This window comes from Coturnix japonica, chromosome 1, assembly GCF_001577835.2.
Source record: "Coturnix japonica isolate 7356 chromosome 1, Coturnix japonica 2.1, whole genome shotgun sequence".
Taxonomy (NCBI): Eukaryota; Metazoa; Chordata; class Aves; order Galliformes; family Phasianidae; genus Coturnix; species Coturnix japonica.
Window position 1 is genome coordinate 65,874,807 of NC_029516.1, and position 25,879 is coordinate 65,900,685.

At 42.9% G+C, this 25,879-nt stretch overlaps 1 protein-coding gene across 1 annotated transcript; it reads left to right on the forward strand.

The window, feature by feature from the left end:
* Positions 1 to 11,618: 11,618 nt before the first annotated feature.
* Positions 11,619 to 22,672, forward strand: BCL2L14 (BCL2 like 14). The gene is made up of 6 exons (XM_015870789.2): positions 11,619 to 11,726; positions 17,063 to 17,500; positions 19,048 to 19,212; positions 20,120 to 20,187; positions 21,097 to 21,369; positions 22,074 to 22,672. The coding sequence occupies exons 2-6, from the start codon at positions 17,071 to 17,073 to the stop codon at positions 22,113 to 22,115; spliced, it is 978 nt and encodes a 325-aa protein (XP_015726275.1). The 5' UTR covers positions 11,619 to 11,726; positions 17,063 to 17,070; the 3' UTR covers positions 22,116 to 22,672.
* The last annotated feature ends 3,207 nt before the right edge of the window (positions 22,673 to 25,879 follow it).

Below are 25,879 nucleotides of genomic sequence, written 5' to 3' on the forward strand. Positions count from 1 at the left end.
AACAGTGAGCACTCGCAGAGTGTCTATCCCAGCAATACCAGGCTTCGTCCTCTGCGTGCCAACCTATGGGAGAAGCGGGACGAGGCTGAGTTGGCAGCTCAGGCCCCCGAGCGCTGGGGAACCCTCCTCCCTCCCTCGGCAGCCTCAGGCAGCCCCTTCCTCCCTGCTCACCTCACCAAGTCGCACTGAGCTGGGCCTGAGCCCCGCAGCCTCAGCTCTGCTCCACACCCTGCAAGTCACAATGGCTGCTCTGTGCCACCCCCTGTGGAACCATCACACCTCACAGGGCTGAGGGCACCCAAGCAGGAGGGCGGTGGCTCTTGCCGGACACAGCCCTGCTGGAACCCGGCGTGTTGGTGCTGCCGAAGGCACTGGGATGCGCATCCACCCTCCTGGCCCCACCTGAACGCTACGGGGCCTGTGGCTCCAGCAGTTTCCCAGTTGAGCGTTTACGTGTTGCCGTGATGTTCTCCAGGCTCTGCTTGTGGGCTGTTGGCCTCTGATTACCTTTCCTTCCAATAAACGACTCACAGAATCACAGAATCTCTATGGTTGGCCAAGACCTCTACGATCACCGAGTCCCACCGACCACCCCCCAGCTGCCCACTGCCCACGTCCCTCAGGGCCACATCCCCACGCTTCTGGAGCACCTCCATGGACGCTGACTTCCCCAGCTCCCCGGGCAGCTGTGCCAGTGCCCGACCGCTCTTTCAGCACAGATGTTCTTCCTAACATCCAACGGGGACCTCCCCTGCTGCAACTTGAGGCCGTTCCCTCTGGTCCCATCACTGTTACCTGGGAGAAGAGGCCGACCCCCACCTGGCTACAGCCTCCTTTCAGGGAGTTACATGAAGTGAGGCCTCCCCTGAGCCTGATTTCCTCAGTGGTGTTAGTACTGCAATGCAAACCATTGCTTGCACCCGTTGGTACCCAGGCATTCTCATTAAAGATGTTAGGAGTGACAGTACATCAGCATAAGGGTGTTATTTTCGTATGAGTGTCCCTAATCTGTATCCTGTATTTCTCTGGCAAGGGAAAAAGCGAACCTGTTGGTTAAGCATCGGGTTGTCCATGATGATCGGTTGTGCATGGAGTGCACCCTCAGCAAGTTTGCTGATGACACCAAGTTGAGTGGTCCGGTTGACACAAAGGAAGGAAGGGATGCCATCAGAGGGACCTTGACAGATTTGAAAGGTGGGCCCAGTTGAAAGTGGTAGGAATGCCACGTTGCAACACCGGAGGCCCTGGGTTCGAATCCCCCCTGTGGCGCAAGTGATAGAAGTGCCGCTCTGCTACACAGAGGCTCGAATCCCGGGGGTTGGACTCGATCTCTAAGGTCCCTTCCAACCCGCACGAGACTATGATACTATGATGATGATAATGAGGTTCAACACAGCAAAATGCAAGGTTTTGGACTTGGGCCGGAAGAACCCCAGGCACCTGTACAGCCTGGGAGGAGTGATCCTTGAGAGCAGCTCGGCAGAGAAGGACCTGGGGGTCCTTAACATGAGCCAGCAGTGTGCTCTTTCAGCTTGGAAGACAAATGGTATTCTGGGCTCCATCAGGAGAGGGGTGGCCAGCAGGGATAGGGAGGTGATTGTCCCTCTTTACTCTGCTCTTGTGAGGCCCCATCTGGAGTACTGTGTCCAGGTATGAAGCCCTCAGTACAAGAAAGACAGTGAGCTGTTGGAAAGGGTCCAGAGGAGGGCAACAAAGATGATCAGGGGACTGGAGCACCTCCCCTATGAAGACAGGCTGAGGGAGCTGGGTTTGTTCAGCCTGGAGAAAAGAAAGCTGCGGAGTGACCTCATTGCAGCCTTTCAGTACCTGAAGGGAACCTACACCCAGGAAGGGAGTAAACTCTTTGAAAGGGCCGATAATAGCAGGACAAGGGGAAATGGATTTAAGTTGAAAGAGGGAAGATTTAGATTGGATGCTAGGGGGAAGTTCTTTACTAGGAGAGTGGTGAGGTCCTGGAACAGGCTGCCCAGGGAGGCTGTGGATGCCCCGTCCTTGGAGGTGTTCAGGGCCAGGTTGGACGGGGCCCTGGGCAATCTGATCTAGTAAACATGGAAGTTTGGTGGCCCTGCCAGGCAGGGGGGTTGGAACTACATGATCCTTGAGTTCCCTCCCAAACCAGGTCATTCTGTGATTCTGTGATTCTGTGGCATCTTTGGTGCTCCCCAGGAATGAAATAGTCTTTGGAGATATAGGGAGTAGACAAGGAAGTTGCAAGATATCAATATCTTACTATCTTCTAATAGAACGATTGTTTCTTCATTTGTCTCTGTGCTTCTCTGTTCTGGCTTTCTAAGATACGTGTGAAAGAGAAGCTATTAAATTTCCTCAGTTATTAATCCTANGTTTAAGAGCAGTTTCACTTATTGAGATGCTTGGCACAACGTGGGGTTTCTAATTGAGCAGAGCGATTAAAGAATACCCAAACTGATGCATGGGTTGCTTACCCTTACTGAAATGCAGCGGTGGCAGCGCACAGTGGGGTCCCAATGTAAGCACAGCGTGCACTGTCAGACTCATCCCCCCCCCCACCAGCCCACTGCCCGCGTCCCTCAGTGCCACATCTGTGTGGTTCTGGAGCACCTCAATGGATTCTGGCTCCCCTAAAGCTGCCCACCTCGGGAAAGGCAGAGAAGAACAAAACTGACAGTGGCATGAAGGAATTAAGTTTTATTGGGATGGATTCAGATGAGTTGATGACTTTGTGTAGGGAACCTGCTTTGGCAGGGGGGTTGGACTCGATGATCTCTAGAGGTCCCTTCCAACCCCTACAATTCCGTGATGACATTGGATAGGAAGGGGAGATTGTACACGGCTGCTCCTACGGCATCAGTAGGGCCGGCTGGTGATTGTTTCTTCATTTGTCTCTGTGCTTCTCTGTTCTGGCTTTCTAAGATACGTGTGAAAGAGAAGCTATTAAATTTCCTCAGTTATTAATCCTACATGACAACAGAATGTTCATTCACACAGAGAAGACTGATGTTAATTCAGAAATTTGCACAATCATTCAGAAATTTGCACAATCTCTTCTCTTTGGTCAGCAATGAAATGGTTAATATTTGGGCATCTGAACTCATAGTTATGAAGAAAGGCTGTTCATGATCTTCCGTGTTCAAAAGCTACAACAGCTACTGCCCATCTCAGCTTCTCCTTACAGCATGTGAACTCTAGGCTTCTTAACCACTTGGCAAGCTTGCTTCTGGACACTTCACAGTGTTTCCACATTGTTCCCCGGGTGCATGGACTCACTTGGTCTGAGCAGAAGAGACAGTAACTTACCATGAACAGCTGGTCATATTCCTCCGAATGTGCTCTAGTTTGCCTTTCTTGCACTGAGAATAACCTGTAAGCTTGCATTCAACAAAGTACCCTCTAAAACCTGCAAGTCTATTTCAGCAGAAGTACTGCTCAGCCAGTTCACTCCTATCCTGTGCTGATAATGAGGGTAGTGTGTAACTTCACACTCATTCTTGCTGTTGTACTGCAAGAGATTTCTTTTGGTCCTTCTCTTGAAGTCTCTCTGGATTAGGGTTCTGCAGTTTGCATGCCCTGAGTTCTCCAGCACTTATTCTTATAAATCAGATAGAGCTCATTAGATATTCTGCTTCTTGGCTAATTCCCAGGAATTCTATCTTGAATTTGCCAGATCAAGGCGAAATTCATGCTCTGAACTGGAGCATCCGAACCACCGCTCATTTTCCATGACTTCCTCCAGTTCCTGCCACCAGAGGGCACAGCAGGCAGCTGAAGATAGTCCAATCACCACAGCCACATCACACCACATTTAACTGAAATTATTGGGAGAAACATTTACTTCGGCTTCGGGAGAACATAAAGAAATAAAAGTAGATTTAGTTAAGTTACCCATTTTGGAATTTGACTGTCTTGTTCTTATTAAAAGTGATACAGAGATCTTTAAATAAACAAATGGGCAGCACTAGAACTCCTCCGTCAGTAAGGAAGGACAAATCTCCAGTGAATTCTTCACCAGGGAGGAAGGAGCAAATGCAATGTATCAGAAATGCTCAGAGTGTTCATATGAAGTTTGTAAGGGGAAAAACATTTTGGGGGGTCAAATTATTAGCTTCTATACAGAATCATAGAAATATTTGAGTTGGAAGGGATTGTTAAATATCATCTAGTCCAACTCCCCTGCAATGAGCAGAGCCATCTACAGCTAGTTCAGGTTCCGCAGAGCTTGGTCCAACCTGACCTTGAATGCCTCCAGGGTCAGGGCATCCGTCATCTCTTTGGGCAACTTATTCCAGTGTTTCACCACACTTATTATAATAAAACCATTATATCCAATTTAAATCTCCCTTTTTCTACTGTGAAACCATCTCTCCTTTTCCTGTTGCAACAGATTCCTTGAAAGAGTTAATGCCCTTTTTTATAGCCCCATTTTGGATACTGAAAGGCTGCTATTAAATCTCCCCAGGACCTCCTCTTTTCCAGGACAAACAGCCCAAACTGTCTCAGCCTGTCTTCATAGGGGAAGTGTTCAATCCATTGGATCATTTTTGACCCTCCTCTGAACTCATTCCAACAGTTGCTGGAGATTTCAAGTGTGCTGCAGTATTGCCAGCACATCTCAGGGCAGTGTGTTGAGGGCCCCCACTACCCACACTTTTTTGTGGGCAGTCTCACTATTTCCTTCCTTTGACTTCAAACCTTATTTAAAGCCTCGCCAATGAAACTTTCTACCATTTTACCATGGACTTTCTCCCCAATTTGAGAGAGGTGAAACCTATCTGGTGCCTCAAAGCCAGGTGCTACATAAACCGCTCAATTTTCAAAAAACACAAAGTGAATAAAGCAGTAAAATATGTTATCTGTCATAAAGCCATGGGACTGCACTTAAGGATATCAATCCGGCTGCTTCCAGCTTTCCTCATTTGCGCACTAATAGGTCCTGCTCTGCTACAGGGAAGGCAGAAATGGCAGAAAATAGTCTAGATCTGGGGAGTCTGTCTCTGGTGGGCTACCTGACCCCTGTGGATGTATCCTGCTCCTCCTTTTGGTCTCAGTTGCTAAGATTATGGGTCACGATTGCTGGATGCTACAGAAAGTAGAGTCATTGTGTTCCGATTCCAAATTGTTGCAGTACCAAAATAGCTTTATGAGTGAAATCAAACCTAAATAAAGCAATTCTGCGTGGTGCACATTTTTTTTCCTGCTATTAGGCAGGCAGAAATTTTGGTTCTTGCTTCCTTTCTCTCCTTGCAGATTCTCTACATGATCTTCCCTCCTGTCACAAGTGGGCTGAATCCATCTTCTTGTTCCAGAAGGTTTACTAGGCAGAACATACAAGGCACTAGGGGAAATACTGTCATTAGAAAATGGTTGCTATCAGTCCTACTGGCACAGAAAACTCTATTGGTGGAGCAAGCAAATAGCATTTGGGACCAGACTTGGTTAAGGGAGCCAGGTATCCTTCCTCCCAAGATGAAGAAAGACTGTAGGATACCCTAGTCAGGGTGCAGTAACTGCAGCCCAGGGAAGAGCTGGGCTTAGCAAGCTGCTCCTCTCTTTGATGCAAGCACAAAAACGAGTCTGTTGCCAACTTTGGAATGAAGGAGTTAATCTTTAAAAACAAAAGTCTTGCTGCAGGGAATGGGTCCTACATCTTTAAAGCCAGTTGTGGGGGAAGCTACAACTCATTATTTTATATAGCCATTATTACTCTCTGGGTTATTTAACAGCATTGCAGATGTTTGAAGGGCCCATTCAGCCTTCAGCAAAGAAAATGCTTTTTTCTTCTCAGGTGACTGAAAGATTTTTTGGCAATGAATAAGCATCTTCTTGTGTGGAGGTCATTCAGTGCATGATAAATATTACCTGGTTGTAAATTCTCTGTATGAAACCTGGTAGCAGCTTGACATGGTTGGTAGCACTGTTCTTACTAAAAAAATTCTAGACACTCTTGATCTAAAGAAGTGAATTTGAAATATTTAATAATGGATCTTTGAACTTTATTTCTTTAATAACCAAAGCTGGATTTAGCTATATTTCTGTGATACATGAGGATAAATTACTTTAACCCCTAAAGCAATGCTTATTTAAAACCCAGGTTAATATTATTTTTTAATCTAAATAATCCATTATAAACTAATCTCAGGCAGCTTTCAGAAAATCTCTCAACATTTTCAGCATCTCCATTCAGAAAGCAGAACTTGTTGCACACTTCTTTTGCCACAACTTCTTAAAAAGCAAAACAAAAATCCAACAAAACCCACTGAGAAACAGAGGCACATGGAAATCCTAAGAGCTGTCAAAGTTATGAAGAAAGTGAACATATAATATTCTCATTGTATAGAGACACGCAGATTTGTTTAAAATAACTTGAAAGTCACTTTGAAATTCAAATACTTCTCACCATCTCTATTAAGAGGTTTGAGATTTCAGCACAGAATTGACTAACACCTGATATGCTACTAATTAAGTCAATTAGAAAATCTTCTCCCAACAATTAATTAGGACCCTGATTCCTGTTTTCAGCTTGCTGGGCGCTGCAAACTGAAAGTTATTTCTGAAAGTGTGACTTTGCCTCTTCAGCTTTTATGAATGTAAATACGCTGCACCATTTCTCAAAACAAAACAAAGCAAAACAAAACCAAACAAAAACAAAACCTCCGTCTCCAGAGTCTGTATCCCTTCCTTACCCTGAAGATGAAGTGCAGTTAATGTTGTACCACAAAAAGAAGCACAGCGCCTTTGGGCATAGAATGGGAATTGGGACAAGGGAAAATCAGGGCTTCTGTGCTGCAGGGATGTCAGCTGTTTTATTTCCTTGTGCCCTACCAGCTTGGAATGGAAAGCTGAATACATAAAATATTTAGAGTCAAAGAAAAACCATTTCACTGAACTGTTTTTCTGCACTGCTTTTCACTGCCCAACATTACCCCACATAACCCCACACAGTTCCTGACCGGCCCAGACAGGGAGGAGATGGCTGTCTTTGAAGGAGACAGTCTTCTGGAGAACCAAAACCAGGGCACAAAATGGGACCTAAACTATAGCTTCTGTCAAGTGAGGCAATGCCAGGCAAGGCAGCTACCTATTTACATTATTTAGGAGGCCTTGCTACTTTCTGAAGGGCTCTGCACAAAACCAGCAACCCACCTGTTTAAATTCATTTAGAGAACTAAGGGCCCTCATGGTAGCATGGAGCCTGAGATTTACAACACTACAGGAGTGCTAAGTGTTACGACTAATGGACTAACAGATTGCAGAGAAGTTGTAAGATCGGAAACCCAGCATCTCTGTCTCTAAGGAGAAGACCCTTATTCACACAGATGGGTTGGCTTTAACTTAAGTGGAAAAAGCAGTTTTTATTGTTAATGTCAACAAACAAGGTAGTAATCCCCAGTGGGTTGCATGAAATGGATATCCCAAAATTTGGAAACCATACCGTTTCCTCAGGAAGCCAGGAATTTCATTCCATGTATTCCTCTGGGAATTTTTATCCTCATTTAACACAAAATGAAAAATTCTTAATCTTTTAATTACTGAGGCTTACAGATCTGCCATCTGTGTGATCCAACAAGGCTTTGCCCACAGTGTAATAGCTGTGCAAATCAAGGCAGCAGCTCGGATCTCTTTGCAATACTTTCTATTCTGATCCAGTATTTTTCTCTGACTGGAAACCTTGACTTAAATTAAAACAATAATACAATTTTAAAAATTGATCTAGCCTAAATGAGAGGCATAACTGATCAGAGCCTGGCTTGAAGGCTCTGTGCCCACCGGAGGTCGCTGCCTGCCTCCACTTCTCTGCTGCTTTCCATCTCTCAAAGAATCTTTTTTCCTCTTTGATTTATTTTTCCCTTCTGGAAATGACCGGTTTCTGCCACTAGAGATCATAAGCTCCTCCTAGTTGATCAGGGGATGCTTCTTCTACTTTTGGCCTAACGTGTACAGTACAGATCAGTCACCACCCTGAGAGGCAGTGGGATCAATGGTTTTATTTTTAAGTGTCCTTACACAGACTGTGGAAAGCAGAGGATGGGGTGTCACAGATCTTAGGCTGGGAGTAAGCCTAGGAAACAGAACTGGAACTATCTTACAACTGATTTAAATTGCCCAAGGTGAGACATGAAAAGAAAAATAATAAAGTGGAAAAAAAAAATAATAAAAGAATTATCTCTTTTGGAGAACTGCATGAATCAATATTAAGTGCTTGGCTGAGTTAGATGAAGTTAAATGAGACATTTAAAAAGAGGTGGAGAAATCACAGAAGATAGGAGGCAAGAGAAAACATTAGAAACCAGAGAAGAAGCTGTAAGGAGATTCTAGGAAATTAAAACCCATAATAGAAGATTCGTAATACAAGCGAAACAGAGAACCTGGTTTGAGTCATAATTTAAGAAATAAAATGAGGAGACTGAGAACTGAAAGAGAAACCACATGTGAAGCTCCTACAGGGAAACAGGGAATTATACTACCATTATTCACAATGTTTGCACTTCTCTTTCAGGAAAGGCTATTAAAATAAATTCTCCTTGGCAGAAAAAGCAGTGGAAGGAAATCAGAGAAGTACAATGAAGCAAAAAAATAAAGTGCATTAAAAAGATATTACATTGTATCTACAAAATGTTTCCTTTTACATTCCTTTTCCCTCCTCTGGGACTGTTTCCGTTTCTGTTTGTTTGAGAAAATCACTGCGAGAGTAACAAGAGGAGCCCTGGTTAGCCTCAGCCGTCCTGTGCACCCACATCTGCCCAGGCTGGCTGTAACATTAGAGACATCCCTCTTCCTATTGTTGCTTTATAATAAACAGTCAGGTCCCTCCACCCAGAGGTTTTAGATACCTGAAACTTCAGCCAAGGCAGAAAATGAACTACTGCTTCTCCTTTGTGTAGCAAGGGATGTCATTTTAAAACGTGGGCTACTTCAAGTTCTCTCTTAAAAACCACCGGGGATTTGGTCCAGGTATGTTGATTTCAGAGCAGCTTGAAATTATCACCAGAATGGCAAATGTTCAGGGCATGGGGATGTTTGGAGATTGAGGTGGGAAACTGAAACTGAAACTGATGGGAGCAATGGGCTGGCTGAGTATTTCAGACAAATTCATGACTCCATGTGTAGCAATGCTGCCTCAACACCACAGTTACCCACGGGCATACATCCAGCTCTGGTTGCAAGGCTGACAAAACTGCCAAGTGGAGAAATGGGCAATTTTTGTGATGAAATGAAAGAGAAAACTTTCATGATGTGCCACAGAACTACAAATTCAATAGGAAAGGAGTGCATAAAAACACTACTTTGTTTTTCTTCTTGGTCCTCTCACTCTTCATCTGGTGCTATAAAACACAAAATGGCTCTTCAAAAGTGTTAGCTGTTTAGCTCTTTTCCTTGCTTCCAGCAGGCTGCTATCCCCTTTTCTGGGCCTCAAATGCTGTTTCTCTTCCCCTCATTGTACTGAAGAATGTATAGTTTGCATTGGGGTACAACAAATGCTTAAAAAAAAAAATAAAAAAAAAAATAGACTGAAGTTTTTGCTGTCTACAAATGACAGATTGTTAATAATCCACAGCACACAGGCTGTATATCTGCTGTTACTGCTCTGAGGTCAAATGGCCCCGGTAAAGCAGGAAGTGAAGGGAAAGCTTCAGCGAACAAGAACAAAAGGCTTCTATAAGCCAGTAAAGTCAAAGCAAACTCCAAGTCACTATTCCCAAGAAATGCAAAATTTGGCTCCATTTATATTTCCCTTTCAATGAGCACATTCATCACTTTGGAAAGAAGCCAGCAGACAGAGGTGTTCCTTACAATACTCATAGGCTAAGGCACATCCCTGAAGCGGGGAATCTTCCTCATCAGCATCCTGACAGTCTGTGACTGCTGCATTTCTTTCTCCTTCACAGGTAAATCACAAATCTACAGCATGACTGAGGCTGGCAGGATCCATTTGCTCCCAACCTCTTCTCAGGCAGGGATGCCCAGAGCAGGCAGCTTCTGAAGATCTCCAAGGAGGAGACCCCACAGCCTCTCTGGGATATCTTCACCAGTGCCCTGTCACCCATGCAGGATGGATGTTCTTCATGGTGTACAGAGAGAACCTCCTGTACTTCAGTTTCATAGAATAATAGAATGGCTCTGGTTGGAAAGGACTATAAAATCTATTTAGTTCCAAAAGCCCAGCCATAGGCAGAGTTGATATCCACTAGATCAGGATCCTTCAGGCCTTATCCAACCTTGAAAACCTTTGGGGATGGGGATACACAACTTCTCTGCACAGCCTGTTTCAGCAGTTCACCCCAGTTCAAGTGAAGAATTTGCTCCCAGTATCTAAATCTCCCTATTTTTACTTTAAAGCCATTCCCCTTGCCCTATCACTATCAGCCTGCATAAAACATTGCTCTTCCTCCTGTTCATAAGCTCCCTTAAAGTACTGGAAGGCAGCCATCAGAGCTCCCTGGAGCTTTCTCTTATCCAAGCTGAAGAAACCGAGCTACCTCAGATGTCCTTCATAAGGGAGATGCTCCAGCTCTCTGATCATCTTTGTGCCCCTCTTCTGGACCCATTCCAAAAGTTTCCCATTCTTCTTGTGCTGGAGGCCTCAGACCTGGACACAGGACTGCAGGTAGGACCTAATGAGGGCAGAGCAGAGGAGAAGAATCAGCTCCCTCTCCCTGCTGGCCATCCCTGTTTTGAAGCAACCCAGGATATTTTTAGAATTCCAAGCTGCAAGAGCACACTGCTGGCTCATGTCTGGCTTTTTATCCACCAGAACTCCCAAATATAGCTCTATAGAGCTGCTTTTATTGAGTTTTTCTCCTAATCTGCACACAGTTCTGGGATTGCCCTGACCCAAGTGTGATATTTCGAGTCCTTTGCCTCTGGTTCTGCCTCTGAGCACCACTGAAAAATGAAAGAGTTCACACCCTTGTGTGGCTGGGCCACATATCGTGTAGGTTCAGCCCCTCTCAGCTTGCAGCTTCATCAACAAGATCATTGTGAAAATGAAGGTCCATTGATATGGTGAAAAGCAAAGTTCATGAGAGTCAACCACGTCACTGTTACAATAATCTTACATATTTTATCTGATTAATGTTTAACAAGATTTTGAAAAGAAAAAAGTACAGCTCAGCGGCACACAAAGAAATACAGAACACTTTGTGGCTATTTATAGAAGAAAAGGCACAGCTGATTTCAGAACACAGAAATAAAATCTGTATCAAAATAAGAATTTCATTTAACCTTTACCATGAGGAGAAGAATAAAAGGATTTTCTTTTATTGAAGGAAAAAAGAAGTTATATTTGGCAAGAAGCCTGGAGCAGTCGTAGACTTTCCCACTTGCCTTCCTTGCCACTCAGCAGCAGTCACATGCAGGAGGGAAAGTCCCTCCCTTCCTGCTTTCCACGAATGATCTGTGAGATGTTTGAACATTGTTCTCACAAGGAAGTGCAAGGACACTTCTTCACTGGAAGTGCAGTCTCATCTTTCTATGAGAGGCTGAAAATGTTGAATAGAAGAAGTTAAGGAAGTTAAATTCCTTCTTTTTTTTTTTTTTCTTCTTTTTTTCTTTTTTTTTTTTGTTTGTTTGTTTGTTGTTTTGTTTTCAGGAGGCTAAAAACCCTATATTCTACATCTGTGCCAAAAGGCTGGTTCCACCAAAAGGAAAGAAGCATAGTCACCGGAAGAAAAGGAGAAAGAACTTAGATCATCAGGTGCGCGGTGTTGCTGGTGCAATAGATCCAGAAGGTAATAAATACTCCTTTCCTCTCAGAACCTTGTTTCTTGCATATAGTGCTTGGTAGTCCATAATCCAGCATGGAGTTCACTGAATCTTATTTGTGTATGGATTAAATTGACACATCTATCATAGTTAATTCGCAGTAATGTCCTTTCAGGCTTAGCTGTGATGTCAAAAAGCAAAGGAGGGAACTGTCCTAGGATTTCTGGAACTGCTGTACAAGCCTTGCTGTGTTTGGTGGTGTGCCTGACTGACATAGCCAAGTACAGCAAGGTTCTTTTCTGCCAACTGCACCACATTCAGCTGTGTAAAACTGGATTTAAAACTCAGGAATACCTCAGTGACTTTAGGTAGCCAGATGGTGTATGGGTTATCTTCTCAAGTCTGAACACAGAGCAGCCTTTTGTCTTTGTATAAGAGGAAAACCTCTGGGCTGGCACAGGCAGGCAGATAACTTCTCTGAAAGGTGAATATCATTGTAGACCTTTCTCTATAGCATGCATTGTATCTCTTGCACAACAGTCTTCATGAAAAATCTGTTGCCACCGGGGATGTTTATCCTGGCATGCTGGTATAACTGTTTACTAACTATGTGGTTCCTATTCAGGAAAGATTTAATAAGGGACACTTAATCTTTCAAATTGCATCTCATTGCTTTCCATCCTAGAGGAAACTGCACTGCAGTACTTGAAGAGAGATGTGGTCTAATACTAGCTTTCCACAGCATTTGTACGATTTAAAACAGCATAGACTCTCCTGCTCAGAAAACAACAAACCAATTAGGTTTTATGAGAACACCTGAGTCAATGGGCATGAAATACTTCTTTCAGAGAAGTATAATAGTCATATATGCGTGGTCTATGGAGACTTGGGGCAGTTCTGATTTTCTCTACAAGAACCAACCCAAACATCAGGGTCAGCACTGATAGTGTTTCACCCCTGATAGTTCAAGGTTCCTCAGCCATTAGTTGAAAAATACCCATGACACAGTGAGACGAACCCTACCACAGAGGATCTGTGGGGAGACCATGTCTTCAGATGCTCTGCTCTGTGGGTGTTACAGAAAGAAGCATGGGAGGCATGGCAGTAAAGTGAGGAGGAGAGAAGGAGCTTGGGAAGCATAAATAGGGCAGTCTCAGACTCAGGTGGACAGTCCAGGGGACTTGTACAGTTAGCTGCTGTGGTAATTTGGGTCTATACCTGTGGATATTTTCTTAAAAATAACAATAAAAAGAAGTCAAGAAGAGGCATAGCCAAGACATGGTTTCACACAGTTTTGTCAAACACAGGTCTAGAGGTAGGCACCCTCCAAATCAAAAGTTATTTCACCTACTTTTGAATCTTCACAATATACTTAAGCAGTAGCGGGTAATGATACTTCCTCTGAGGTCTGAAAGCTCCAGAAGATAAATAATTTAGACCAGAGTATTTTTAAGTAGACAGAATGAGACCGCGCTGCTACCCTCCATCATCTGATCCTTCAAGATTCTTTTAATCATTCTAGGGAATAATATGCAGATTCTGTTTTCAGCCGGACTTCCAAGCACTTGCCAAAAAAGATCAATGCTTGCATTAAAGAACTTTCTTAGTAGATATTTCTCTTTGGAAGGGTTCGTGCAGACTGAGTGCTCAAGCTGCAAAAAGCTTGTCCTTTCCCTAGCCCATGTCACATGGAGTATTAGAGAAATTATGTGGTTATAATGCGAAGAAATAATTCTAAAGAGAGATACAAGCCAACAATTAAGGTTTCACACTTTAAAATGAGCTGAAAAGCAAGTTTACTGCTTGTCTTGTCCAAACACCAAACAGCACATGGTGATTTTTTCTTGCTCTCCGTGAGTGCTGGAATATGTAATTTACAGACTACACTTTCCTCTCTTTTTAGGCTCTTCTGGTCTAGTTGGATATAAAAAAAAAAGTCTCAGTATGGAAGTTTCTATACTACATTTTTACCAAAATAATTTGTTTCAGTCCTCAGAGGCTCCCCGAGAAGAAATAAGGAGCAGGTTTAGCTACACAGCTGCATCTGAAGCACAGGTGCTCCTTTGCTGCTATGTAACAGGAAGCTGTAATTGCACCATACCTCCTGCATTTAGCCTTGTTTAGGACACCAACCTTTGAACTCTTATTTGATTGTTATCTGTACAGCCACATTGAGGACTGGTTTGGGTAGGGCAGTTTGTAACACACAGTGTTCAAGTGATATTCTAGGTTATAGAACTGTGCTGATTATTTTATGCTATTACTGGTCATCCTTTTTGGTGCTTGGGAATGAATCTTCTATTTTTAAAATACTTTGTTTATAGCTTATATAACAATTATATTACTATTTATTTTTAGTTTAGTTTTATATCCAATAGAGATGAGGAAGTCTATGCTGTTTTAAGTCTGATCTTAGGAGTTACGCTGTGTCTACCAGTAATCCCCTCCTGGCACACAATAGAAAAGCAGCCCATTTCTGCCTTGCAGCATTTCAGTTCTCCTTGTTTTTCCCGTATTTCAAGCTCCTACTTCCTTTTCTCCACTTGGTTTGTTTCTTGTAACAGTTTGCTTTTAGTTTCCTTTAGCATCAAACCCTTGTTGACTCCTTGAATATCCGGAGGCAGCAACTTACAAGAAGGATGTCACTGTCACCCTCTTCCCCATCCATTTGCTCAGCAAACAGAGACTGCTTTTGGCACAAGTTTGTGAGCAAGAGTTTTCAAGCAGGATGGGCCCCTACCAGACCAGGGCTGGATACTCTCCATTTGCAACAAAGATGTTTGTCACCTACTTCACCTGTTCTCATTCAGGTGCATAGTCAGGGAACAAAGAGATGCTTTTCCACTTGAGGTTAGGTATAGAGTTCTACACACCCAACAGCTAGACACTGCAACACACTGCTAGTGGAAAACTGAGCAAGCTGAACACTAGGAAGAAAATTTCAGAGAGGCTGTTGTGCTTTGGAGACAGGCTGTTGGAGACTTGGGATGGTGGTGATTCACAGGCTTAACTTGAACACAACCAGGAAACCACACTGGCTCACTCATGGAGTGAATTAATACAGAAATTCCCTGGAAGAGAAACAAGGCATCTTTCTCAACCAACGGATGTGTTGGATTTTTTCCCCGTTTCTCTCTCCCCATACCTGCCACACTGTTTCCATTCTCTTTTTTTTAGGGCTTTGTTCTACAGTGACCATGGAAAGTAATGACATCCCAGCACAGCATCTGATTACAGGCATTTCTCTTGCAAGAATAATAGCCTCTAAAACATGATGCAGATTGTGAGTGGCACTGATGCATTTAGCAGTGCAAAGAGGAGCAGTCACATCAGACATACAATGTGATATTTCCAGGATTCCTCCTTGGCTCTTTATCCTTTCCCTTCCCTCATCCCCTTCCCATTTCCTGATATGGACAGTACTGAACTAAGAGCATATGTAAGCTAGAAGCTTGGAGTTGGTCTATTATCTGTCACTAATGCATTTTTTAAGGAACACTTATTTTAATCTTACTCTTTTTTTTTTTTCTCTCTTTTGTCTCATTAACAGCAACAAAGCAATTTAGCATGCTGGAAATATGTGGCATGTCCAAGTTTTGTTACATCAGTTTCTTTCTGCTGAAATAGTTAAAATGGCTTATAGTGACATAAATGATTTTAATAAAGTTACTTGCAAAGTTACAGAAATTTAACCAAAATGAAGTTGAAAAGTAGCATTTAAAATAAGGCAATCAGTCAACTGAGATTTATTTCTTTCCATCATTTTCTGGGGCAACTAAATCTTTTTTTTGTTACTAATCAGTCACTTCAAATGAAAGTCTCCATGCTTAGGATCTGAGCATCCATGTGGGTGGGTATGTCAGCAAGAGTGTTTTATTCAAAGTTACAAATAGCTGAATGATATTCCAGACAGGAAGAAAATAGCTTACATTTGTTCCTCTTCTCCTGAGGGCATAGTGAACATGAATTTGGTACTTGCTTAGGAAAAGGCAGTGGAAACAAATCTTCCTGTTTTGGCTTGTAGGCAACAGAGGTATCAGTTGCAGGTTCTGGATAAGAGTGCAGTTTCATTCAACATAGCAGAAGAGTGGCTGCGTCACAACTGAGCACTCCTTGTTCTTCTTCTTGATGTTCTGGCTTCGAGTGGCACTGTAGTCCAATGCAAAGTAAGCATGGAAAAATATTTTGCACTGAGCAGGACAGTGGCTTGTTAGGTTACACTATCAAAGCATACAGCAAAACGGAATAATGCATATGCATACTTTATGATTCTTATATTTGTTTAGATAGGTTACAATAAATAGTGCTGCCACCCCAGTCACTGCACACAGTCAAGCATGTAAGATTGTTGACTCTGGTCCCCTGTAGTGAAAGAACAGCCGAGAGTAACATGAAATGTATCATCATGGGTTTTCCTAATGTATGGGCCAGTTTTTGACTGTTTTCCACCTAAATCAACTAGGACCCAAATTTGTCAAGTCTTCCTCTGACAGCAGAACTTGTGTTTAGTTAGATGCTCGCCTTGTGTTATGACCAGTGTAGGCTTTTCCTTTGCATTGCTTTGATGAATCACTTTTCTTTCCATCTTGAAAACCAGATACTATTATGGTGTCTCCTGTTTTCCTGTACTGAACCCTAACTATTGAATACACCTTGAATTTCTTAATCCTTCCTACTGTATGCTTCTGCTTCTCCAGATAAAAAAACACTGCTGTTAGGACTGAATCCCTTTATCTTCTATAACTAGCTACTTCTTTTCTTTGAAGTATGAACACCTCAAAGGTTTGGGGCAAATATTTCCTATCATAAGATGCCTTTCAGTAAGGGAAAATCATAGAATCATAGAATCACAAGGTTGGAAAGGACCTACAAGATCATCTAGTCCAACCGTTCTCCCTTTACCACACCTACAGAAAACCCCCAAACCAGATCTCCTAGCTCCTTATTCAGATGCCTCTTGAACACTACCAGGGATGGCAACTCCACCACCTCCCTGGGCAGCCATTCCAGTGCCTGACCACTCTCTATGGTGTTGCGCAAATAGTGTTGTGCAAGTATCACTTGGGCTGAGTAACTACTGAAGGAAAAAATTACTCAAGAACCAAATGCAATTAAAAGTAAAGTACTGTATCTCATGTTACAGTTATTTTATTGCTTTGATTACCATCTGAATTATTGCTCAGTACCCTAATTCTCTTCCAGAAAACAGTGATGCTCTGATTTCCAGGTAATGCAGCATTTCCATCACTGGGGTTCATAAGGTGTTTAATAAAATTTTCTGTAGGCATGTCACGTACTGGGTAGTATTTATGCAAAACAGGCTGTTTCCTAAGCCATGAACACTAAGAGTATCTTCTTGCAGGAACTGAGATGTCTTCACCAAATGATGTCAGTATGGAAGAAATATCACTGGAAGACAATGAGCGAGACAGCATAGAATACAAGATCCTCATGGCCTATGCCCAGCGGAAGTTGCCAGCCAGCAGATACAAGAATCTCCTGAAAAATGAGACAAATGTGCTGAAAACAGCATCCTTATTCAGGAGTGAAGGGGAGATCCACCATCAAAGGGATAAAAGCGGGCCAAGCCAAACATCAGAATTGCACCATGGTGCAAAGAAGCAGAAAATCAAAAAGCAACCCAAACAAAAATTCTTGTCAAAATATTGTCTGCCCTTATTCTGCAGCAGATCAGAACAGCAAAGTCCCACAAAAACATGTGCATCCAATAGAATGGAAGATTTCTTCACCTCTGATACCTGCACTGACAGCCATCAGGAAAGGATTTTTGAGTTTCAAAGTATGTCTTGGTTCTTTCCTTTGCTGTCTGTCCTTCATTTACTCACTAAATACCTTAATTGATTTATGAATTGCTCATCTTGTGCTGTTGGTTTCCATTTAGGAAATCGGATTGCCAGGTAAGATCATCACTAATGCTTGCACATGGGATTCATGCTTGTGACTAGCTTTCTTGGTTTGTCATCATATGAAGATAAAAATTATGCAGTTGTCTATGTTGCTTTTTATGAGCATTCACTTTTTATTTTCATACCTGCGAAAACGTGAAGCACTGGACAGACTGCAAATCTTTACATTAAAATCAAGGAAGAGAGATTGTTTGAAGGCCTCTTCAAAGAGTTTTATCACGGAATATATGTTCCACAATAGAGACTGAAGTGCTAGGTTTTCCTTGTGGCTCTGGTGCCAAGCCATCAGAAGCAACCAGTCTCAGTTAGGGAGCAGTCCATGTCTCTGGGCTGCCTCTCATAGTCCCACTGTGTATCAGAAACATCAGTCTTCCACAGTCACATAAACCTACTCTACTTGTTATCACTGCCACAGGACTCCTGTCAAGTACAAATCCTGATTGAGGAGACAGGTTTAAAAATGATGCCTTGTCTGAGACCGAACTGGGGAGGTTATAAGGTTTTGAGGTGCGCTAAAATAAGAGTTAGTGGTGGTAGTTATGCATTCAATGCTTCATGATCAGTTCACATGCATATCTTGTACCCTGGCCCTACATAAGGTGCTGCACTGTAGGCAATGAGTTCTTGCCTTTTCTGCTCTGGAGAATGACCTGTACCTCAACATTTCATGAAAGATTGAGAGAGGATGGTGAAGTATCCGCATTAAATAGCTGAATACAGCGTATGATATATTGCCATGTTGTATACAGGGGTTTGTCTGACTTGCCCCAGTGTGATCCCGATGGCTCACTGACCCTTGATGTCACAACAGTTTATCTCTCACTTCACTGCGTGTAAAAATATTCCTAAAAGTCATCTGCCACTGACTTCTCTAGCCTAACACTCCATTCTGGATCAGTTTAACTGCTCTGGACCCAATCCTGCCCACCAAAGGCTCATAATTCTCCCTGCTACCAAACTCTGAAGGGAAGCCTTCTTCTCTTTTTCTTAGAGTTGACCTGAGGAAACTAGGAAGAGAGCATTCAAATACATCACCCATCCTGAATCTGAGCCTAGAGATGAACTAACCATGTGCAATTTCACCCTCATAATAAGGTCTGTGATTCACAGTCCTGTTTCTTAATATATGCTGTGCTTCTGAGTTGCAAGGATGTGGTGCTAGTGGGCAACGCTCACACTTTCTTCCATATTGTCTATGTGCAGTTAGTTGCTGTTCAAATATTAGAGAGGGGTGGAAATGTGTTGCTCTCTAAATTACCAGCTGATCTCAGGAAGAAACAAAGCCCCAGCAATAGAAGATATATCTCTTGGTATCCTCTGGGCATTTCCACCTCAGCAAACATATGAACAAGTAAATCTCTGAATTATTTCTGTCCAAGATTACTTAGCTTCTTTATTTCTCATGCTCCTCCCCATCCAGGTCCAAAACCAGATGTCAGCCACATTGTAGACAAACTCTCCAAGCTTGTTACCACCAGGCCTCAGCCATCTCCTTCAAATGTGACATTCAAGACGCTGGTGCATACTCGGGCACTGGAACAAGATGGCAGAGATACTGCTGATGGAAATGAGGGTGAAGGAAATGGTAAGGGGAAAGAATTTCATGCTCAGAGGAAATAGAACAGGTTGGTGTTGCAGTGCAAGGCACTTTCTCCAGGAATCACTTGGAAGTTCTGCGGTAAGATGCTATGAAGGGGGAAGTTTACTTCGCTGGTTCCTGCCCTGTTCCCCTTATTTCAGGGATATTCTTTGCTACTTGCTACTGCAGTTAAAGGAAACATCTTTAAAAATCCACGCAGGTGTGACATGCGAAAGAAGAATGACAGCAGAGTAACACAAGGTGCCAGAACAGTGCTAGGAATAGCAGGGCTGGGGGCAAAGCAATTTCATAAGGCTTTAAGACCAAAGACCTGCTTTTGGGACGATGATGTCAGTCCCTCTTCAATGAGGGAACAAGATTGACCAGCATCCTCTGTTAAATGTTTGAACTGTCCATCTTCCATGGCATCTGCAGAAGTTTGCAGTTAGTGCAAGCGTCCTCAGGAATTCTGGTTGCAAGAGGGAGCCTGTCTTGCTTACATTTTCTGTAATTTGTTAAACTCAGTGTTTGTTTTAATGACTTGCAGAAAGTGCAATTCGTAATCTAGAGAGGAATCTCCTCCCCTAATTTCAAGTCCATATTCTTCAGCTTCTGCTAGCTGCTGCTTTGTTCTCTTATCAGCCATACCTCAAAGTATACAGGGCTGGCAATGGGATGCTAAGGCTCCTTCCAAGGTTCTAAACTGGAGCAAAACGTCATGCAGAGAAAAAGCATTGCCTGCTCCATGCAGACTAGAATAGCGAGATTATAGATCCTGGACACACAACTCAGTGAATTTGCCTCAAAATAACATCTCTTCATGATTAAGTAACATAAAGACTTTGCCGTGGTTTGCACTCTGGATTCTGCTGGAAGTCAGCAATATATATGTGTCAACTTTTTTCTTTAATAGATGAAGAAAAGACAATACAAACAATAGTTGCACTGTTAAGAAAATCAGGAGATCAACTGGAAGAAAAGGTAAGTCCTTTTACTTTCAGGAGCTACACAGGCTAGAGTGGAGAGAGAGATTATGCATTTGGCAGGAGTGAATGTTTTGTAGCCCTCCTCTCCGTCTCTGTCCTGTACCTCTCTTTGCATCATTTGGGGCTTTCTGAATCCATCACCATTCATTCCAAAATCTTAATCTTCAAACCAGAAGACCAGCACAGATCTCTGTTGGAAAAAAGATGTGCACTTCAAAGAGTCATTTGCCTTTATCCCACTGAGTTATGTAAGACTTTGGACACTTGACCAATTCTGAGAACCTCTTGTGCTTGCATTAAATCTGGTGTGCATGTTGTTTTTAGTGGAGGAAGAGAAAACCTACAGCTTTAGGAACTGCTATAAAGAAAGGGAAGTAAGAGTGCATTTTGAAAGCTCTGCTCAGAAGCTATACAATAACCCTTGCATATGTCGATTCATAGGAGTATCTTCCCCATTAAAAATACAGGTATTTGTCTTCTTAATGCCTGTCTTTAGCTGAAAATGGGACTTAGGACAGTGGGTTCTACTAACGTTTCTCTTCACCTTGCCTTCAGTGTCATCCTCCCCCTGCTCCTGTACTTCCATATGCCCTCAGCTACAGGTGAGGTGTCATATCAATGTCACACTTCTTTTGCTTTCTCTCTCTCTGCTTCCCTCACCCAAATCCCAAAAAATTAAAGATTTTTTTTTTGTTTGTTTGTTTTGAGAAAAAAAAATATAGGGTCACCCCCAGACCCTGAAGGAATATCTTTGCAATGAGATGCCAGGTTTGTGTGTCATCTCTTGCATTCAATGCCACAATTAGCTTGTATTGCATATGTTATCAGAGATTCTCTGCTTTCCAAGTAGGAAAGAGAAAGCAATTACAAGAGAAGTAGCTCAACGCTTATTCTTATTTTTCAGTTCAAAAAGGACAGGAGTTTCAATCAGCGTTTTGCAGATATGCTGTCCTATGCCTTCTTTGAGAGGGTCACCAATTTATTCCTGGAGAATGTCTCAGCAGATTCCACAAACGAGACAGAAGACCAATTACAATGCACCAGAGTTGCCTTCACACTGGAAGTTGCCACCAGACTTACTGCTGTGGACAACCATCCTATGAACCTGGTCATGGGCTTTGGATTGAAGTACCTCCAAGAACACTTCAGTCCCTGGATTCGTGACCATGGGGGCTGGGTAAGGGTTTTACCTCCCTCAACTCATGCATAATCTACAAGTACTGTAGTTTCACAGAACTAGCATGGGCCAGATGTAAATCAAACCTAAAAGTTATTCTTTAACACAGCGTATACTTCTGCTGTGGATTTGCTTGCTACAACACATCTTCTGAGCTGCAAGCTATTTATTTACATGGATACAAAAGTCAATAGGAGACATTCACAGAGGGCTGCTCAGCATAGCACACTACTCCTGGCACAGACAGACTCTCTGCTGCAAAAGCCTGAAGACCAGGAAAGACGTCAGGGAACTTCAGCATATGCCTGATTTAATTTTAACCTTCTCTGTAAAGTCTACTGTTAGCAAGTTCTGTGAGCAGCATAGCAGTTCAGCATTTCATACAGTCTGCCCTTATGGTATGTTGTATGTTCACCCCTCCATACACAAGAACATCTGTTAATCTTCACCAGCACTGTGCAAAGTGCTTTTTGCCAGCAGTAGTGCAGAGCTGCTGCCCCCTGTTTACCTGCCTTGTTGAGAGGCAAGAGATCCCAGTAGATCTGTACTTCATGAACTACTGTAAAGTGTATGTCCATTGGAATGGGCAGCATGTGAGGTCAGGAAATTCTACTGGCAAACCTATGGACTGACCTCAGCAGATCTGAAACTAGGATCAGAGTCATCACTGCTTTTAAAATTTACATTTTCTTTCTCTATTACAGGACAAGGCTTTGAGTTCATTGGATCAAGAAGAAGTAGAATAATCGTGACTGAGTTCATTCTTCAGGGTGCCTGAGCCTACAGTTAAGAAACATGCAGAATTTGATGCCATTGGCTACGTACTTTTATTTTTCACATGGAATGTCAAACGGTTGCATTTCTAAGTCTGACGGGTACAATAGCTCTTTCTCAAAGTGAGTATTGATGTGCTTTCTAGTGGATATGAGGGCACTTCCAACTTGTGACACATTCAGTCATGACTTTTGGATTTCCATCCCCTGAAAATCTTCAGTGGATGGAGAGGGAACTTGGAACAACTGCTGAAGCTGTACCATCATGGCGTTGCTCCTGGGACTTTCCAATACAAAGAGTTAATGTTTCCTGAAAGTGCTCTCTGCCCCTCAGTAAGATGCTCTTCTATTACAGGTACTCATTCTGGCTTGCAGAAGTATGTTAACTGTTGAAATTGCATGAGGAACTTACTAACAAGTTATGAATTTGAACAAAACTGATAAAAAGCATTTTAACTGGGTGTGTAAAATATGCAATGCCATAAAAGATGAAGTATTTTTCTAATAAACCTTAAAATTATGTGTAGCAAGCTGCTGCTGTTTGGACATGTATGTGTGAAACAGGACAGAGATGATGGAGTGAGCTTTGTTTCCCTACTTCAGAGGACTTGGGAAACCCTTGTTATATCTCTTGACTGTAAATATAGGATTCTTTTAGTTGTTAAGAACATTCATTCTTTCTGATCACTTCAGATGTCCCAAAATGGGGGATAGGGCAGAACAATTTGGGAAGAGAGACAAGCATTTAACCTGAAGTTCAGTATGCTGCTTCTCTAAGGAGAAAAACATCCTTCCTTTTGTCTGACACCTTTCTCCCACGGAAAGTGTTGTGTGGTGTTATGCCCTTTCTCACACTAGAGGCTGCTCTTTTATTTAATATAAATTTGATTGGCTTCAAAGTCAAGCTTACTAGCTAGTTGTTGGCACTGTAGATCTAGAAGTGATTCCACTTTAATTACAGGCAGACCAGATTTGTTCTTCTGGCACACATCGGTTTGCCATTTGTTGGGCGCTAACCTGTGGAAGTCTCCATTTTGTATAATGTTTATTTTTTGGCTTGAAGTACAGACTGCCGTGCAGGAAGGTGAACAATTTGCATCTGTGAGCATGATTTTTAAGCTGATAGTTTAGCAGCTATAAACCCACATTTACCTCTCCTCCCCAGTCTGGTACCTCAGGGCCGGTTTCATGCCAAGAATGGCTCCAACGGCAAGATAGACAGTCTTGGACATGAATGTGAATTCTAGCCATCTAAGAAAAGATGCTCAGCTGGTTTTGATTTTGCTCTGGGTAGTTCAGAGGGACTTTTTCAGTAGCAGTAGGGGCCAGTATAGATAATCAGCCAAGTGAGCTGTTTCTTATTTAGACAGTCTTACATTTATCATCCACATCAGTTAGATTTTAAGAGCAACCTACTCCTTTTATGGCAGAGATCTGTGGTAACCTTCTTGCTGGAATGGTAGTTTTGGTTTATTGTGGGAGCAATCAGCAAAGCTGAGCACCAAGTTGTTGTCCATGCAGCTGGTTGGTATTAATTAGCAAAATTCTACTTCTGGCTTAACCAGTCTTGCCTTGTTTTCTTTTTTTAATCTGTGATGACTAAGCCAGTGGCAGACAAATGTGTATGGGAGTAAAGGGAATGCTGTGAAGGACAGTGCCTTCATTTTACTTTAACGTCTCACAGTACTTCTCCTTGTATCACTGCAAGACCCTGAAGTGACAATCTGGGGTGTTACTTCGAAGATAGAGTGGTTTATTGTTAAAACAGATTGTTGCTTGGAACTTCTATTCTATAACCATAGAATGGCTTGGGTTGGAAGGGACCTTTAATATCATCTAGTTCCAGCCCCCCTGCAATATATATTTTTATATGTACACACACACATGCACACAACTATATATATCCAAGCTGTTTGTTCTGTCAGCTACCACAGTTTTAAACTGAGCTTATTTTACTGTGCACTGAGTTTTCAAAAACAGATTTTAGCCCTCTGTAGGCAGTGCCATGATTTATCTTATCCTGCAGTTGACTTCTAGGCTGTGTAAAACTGAGCCTGCCCCCTGGGGCATCCTGTGTTAGTACCCAGGAGCTGCTGTTCCAACCTAACTCACCCTCTATGAGCCAGGGCTCTTACTCTTAAGTGGAATCTGTCCCCACTATTATTCCTGATGTTAAAGCATCAGAAAAGAGGATCCCATTGCCCGTGCATGTAGACACTGTACACATGGGCTGTGCCCAGGCTCTTGGCTTGAGATCCCTTTGTCCAGTGAGTAAGCAGCAGGCGGTAGAAATGGCAGAATACAGCCTGGATTTCTTGTCCCAAACTGAACATTCCTCTGCTCTATTGCTTATCTTTGCTCCAACCATCAGAGGAGGAATTTCTTTTGGCTCTCAGGAGCAGCTGGTAGAGCTGCAGTTTTCTTGCAGAACAGGCTGGTGAAGTATTAATTCTTCTTGCCATAACGCATGATCTCCATCCTTTTTCTCCTTCCCACAGGAGAAGAGTGAACACATGCATTTCAGTAATCAGCAGGTTGACAGAAAGTGAATTGCAGTGCAGTAATGAGGGGAATAGCTCAAGAGACGCCACTGTCTGAAAAGTGGATTTATGGTCTAAGACTCATCTGCTGCAAAGTCTGAAAACGTGTAAGAAGTTCAGGGTGAGAAGTTCACAGCTGGGGCACTGGAGTGTGAGTGAAGGGTAAGAACTGAGCAGATAACATTAAAGCCTTGCTTGTTCATTGTCTGTGATGTGCTTGCCAGGGCTGGTATAAACTCTAAAAGAGAGATAGAGAGATGGAAATTGTGGAGAAGTTGCAGAATACCTAGTGCAGCAGGTTGTGGGGTGGGTAAGGAGATGTTTTTGGGTTGGAGCTACTGCAACTCACCTTCATCAACCAATAGAGAACTTTCCTCCTGTCTCCCATGACTTGCTCCACTGCATATCTGCTTCAGCCAAAGCAAAAAGGGTGGTTTTTTTTTGCTGTGCAGATGCACAAACAATGCATTTTCCTGTCCAGGGTGATGGAAATGATGAGTTGCAAAAAGATTTCTTGCTGGAGTCGGCATCATTGCTGGCTGATATGATCTCTGTGTTGACTTTCAAGATAGAAAGCCTTCTCTTCATCTTCCTATCCCAGGGTCACCCTCGGTAGAAGCATGCAAAACCTGGCTCTCATCTCTGTTCTAACAGCAGGCAGAGATGCTTCCCATGCAAAGTCAACATGCTAATGCAAATCCCAGCCCAGTTCATCACTGGGACAAGCTGGAGAGAGATTGAATCTAAGTTTCTGGAAGCTAAGTATTATAAATGGAGATTTCTGTCTGCCTCTGCAGTTTCTACTTTAAATACACATCATACATAGCACTGCAGTGGAAAATTTGAGTTGCTAGGGATCTGAAACTGCATTTGTTTATATGATGGTTGGCTGATCTGACCACTGTGGGTGTGAAATATGTTTTATTTTTCCTCTATGCTCTCCCCCCTGCGAAGCCTGAAATGGTGTACCCAGAGGAGTGGCGCTCCTCAGGGGTCAGTACTGGGCCTCTTCTGTTCAATATCTTTATTGATAAGCTGGACAAAGGCATTGAGTGCACCCTCAGTAAGTTTGCAGATAACACCAAGTTGGGAGGAAGTGTTGATCCACCTGAGAGTAGGAAGGCCCTTCAGAGGGATCTGGGTGGACTGGATCAGTGGACTGATACCAAAAGGTTTTCAGCCACTCAGACTAAGCAC

Excerpts from the sequence above, each read along its gene's own strand:
- BCL2L14 (XM_015870789.2), top strand. The coding sequence starts at position 17,071 with ATGTCTTCACCAAATGATGTCAGTATGGAAGAAATATCACTGGAAGAC. Across the intron at positions 20,188-21,096 it reads GAGATCAACTGGAAGAAAAG|TTCAAAAAGGACAGGAGTTT; the intron begins GTAAGTCCTTTT and ends CTTATTTTTCAG. Across the intron at positions 21,370-22,073 it reads TTCGTGACCATGGGGGCTGG|GACAAGGCTTTGAGTTCATT; the intron begins GTAAGGGTTTTA and ends TCTCTATTACAG.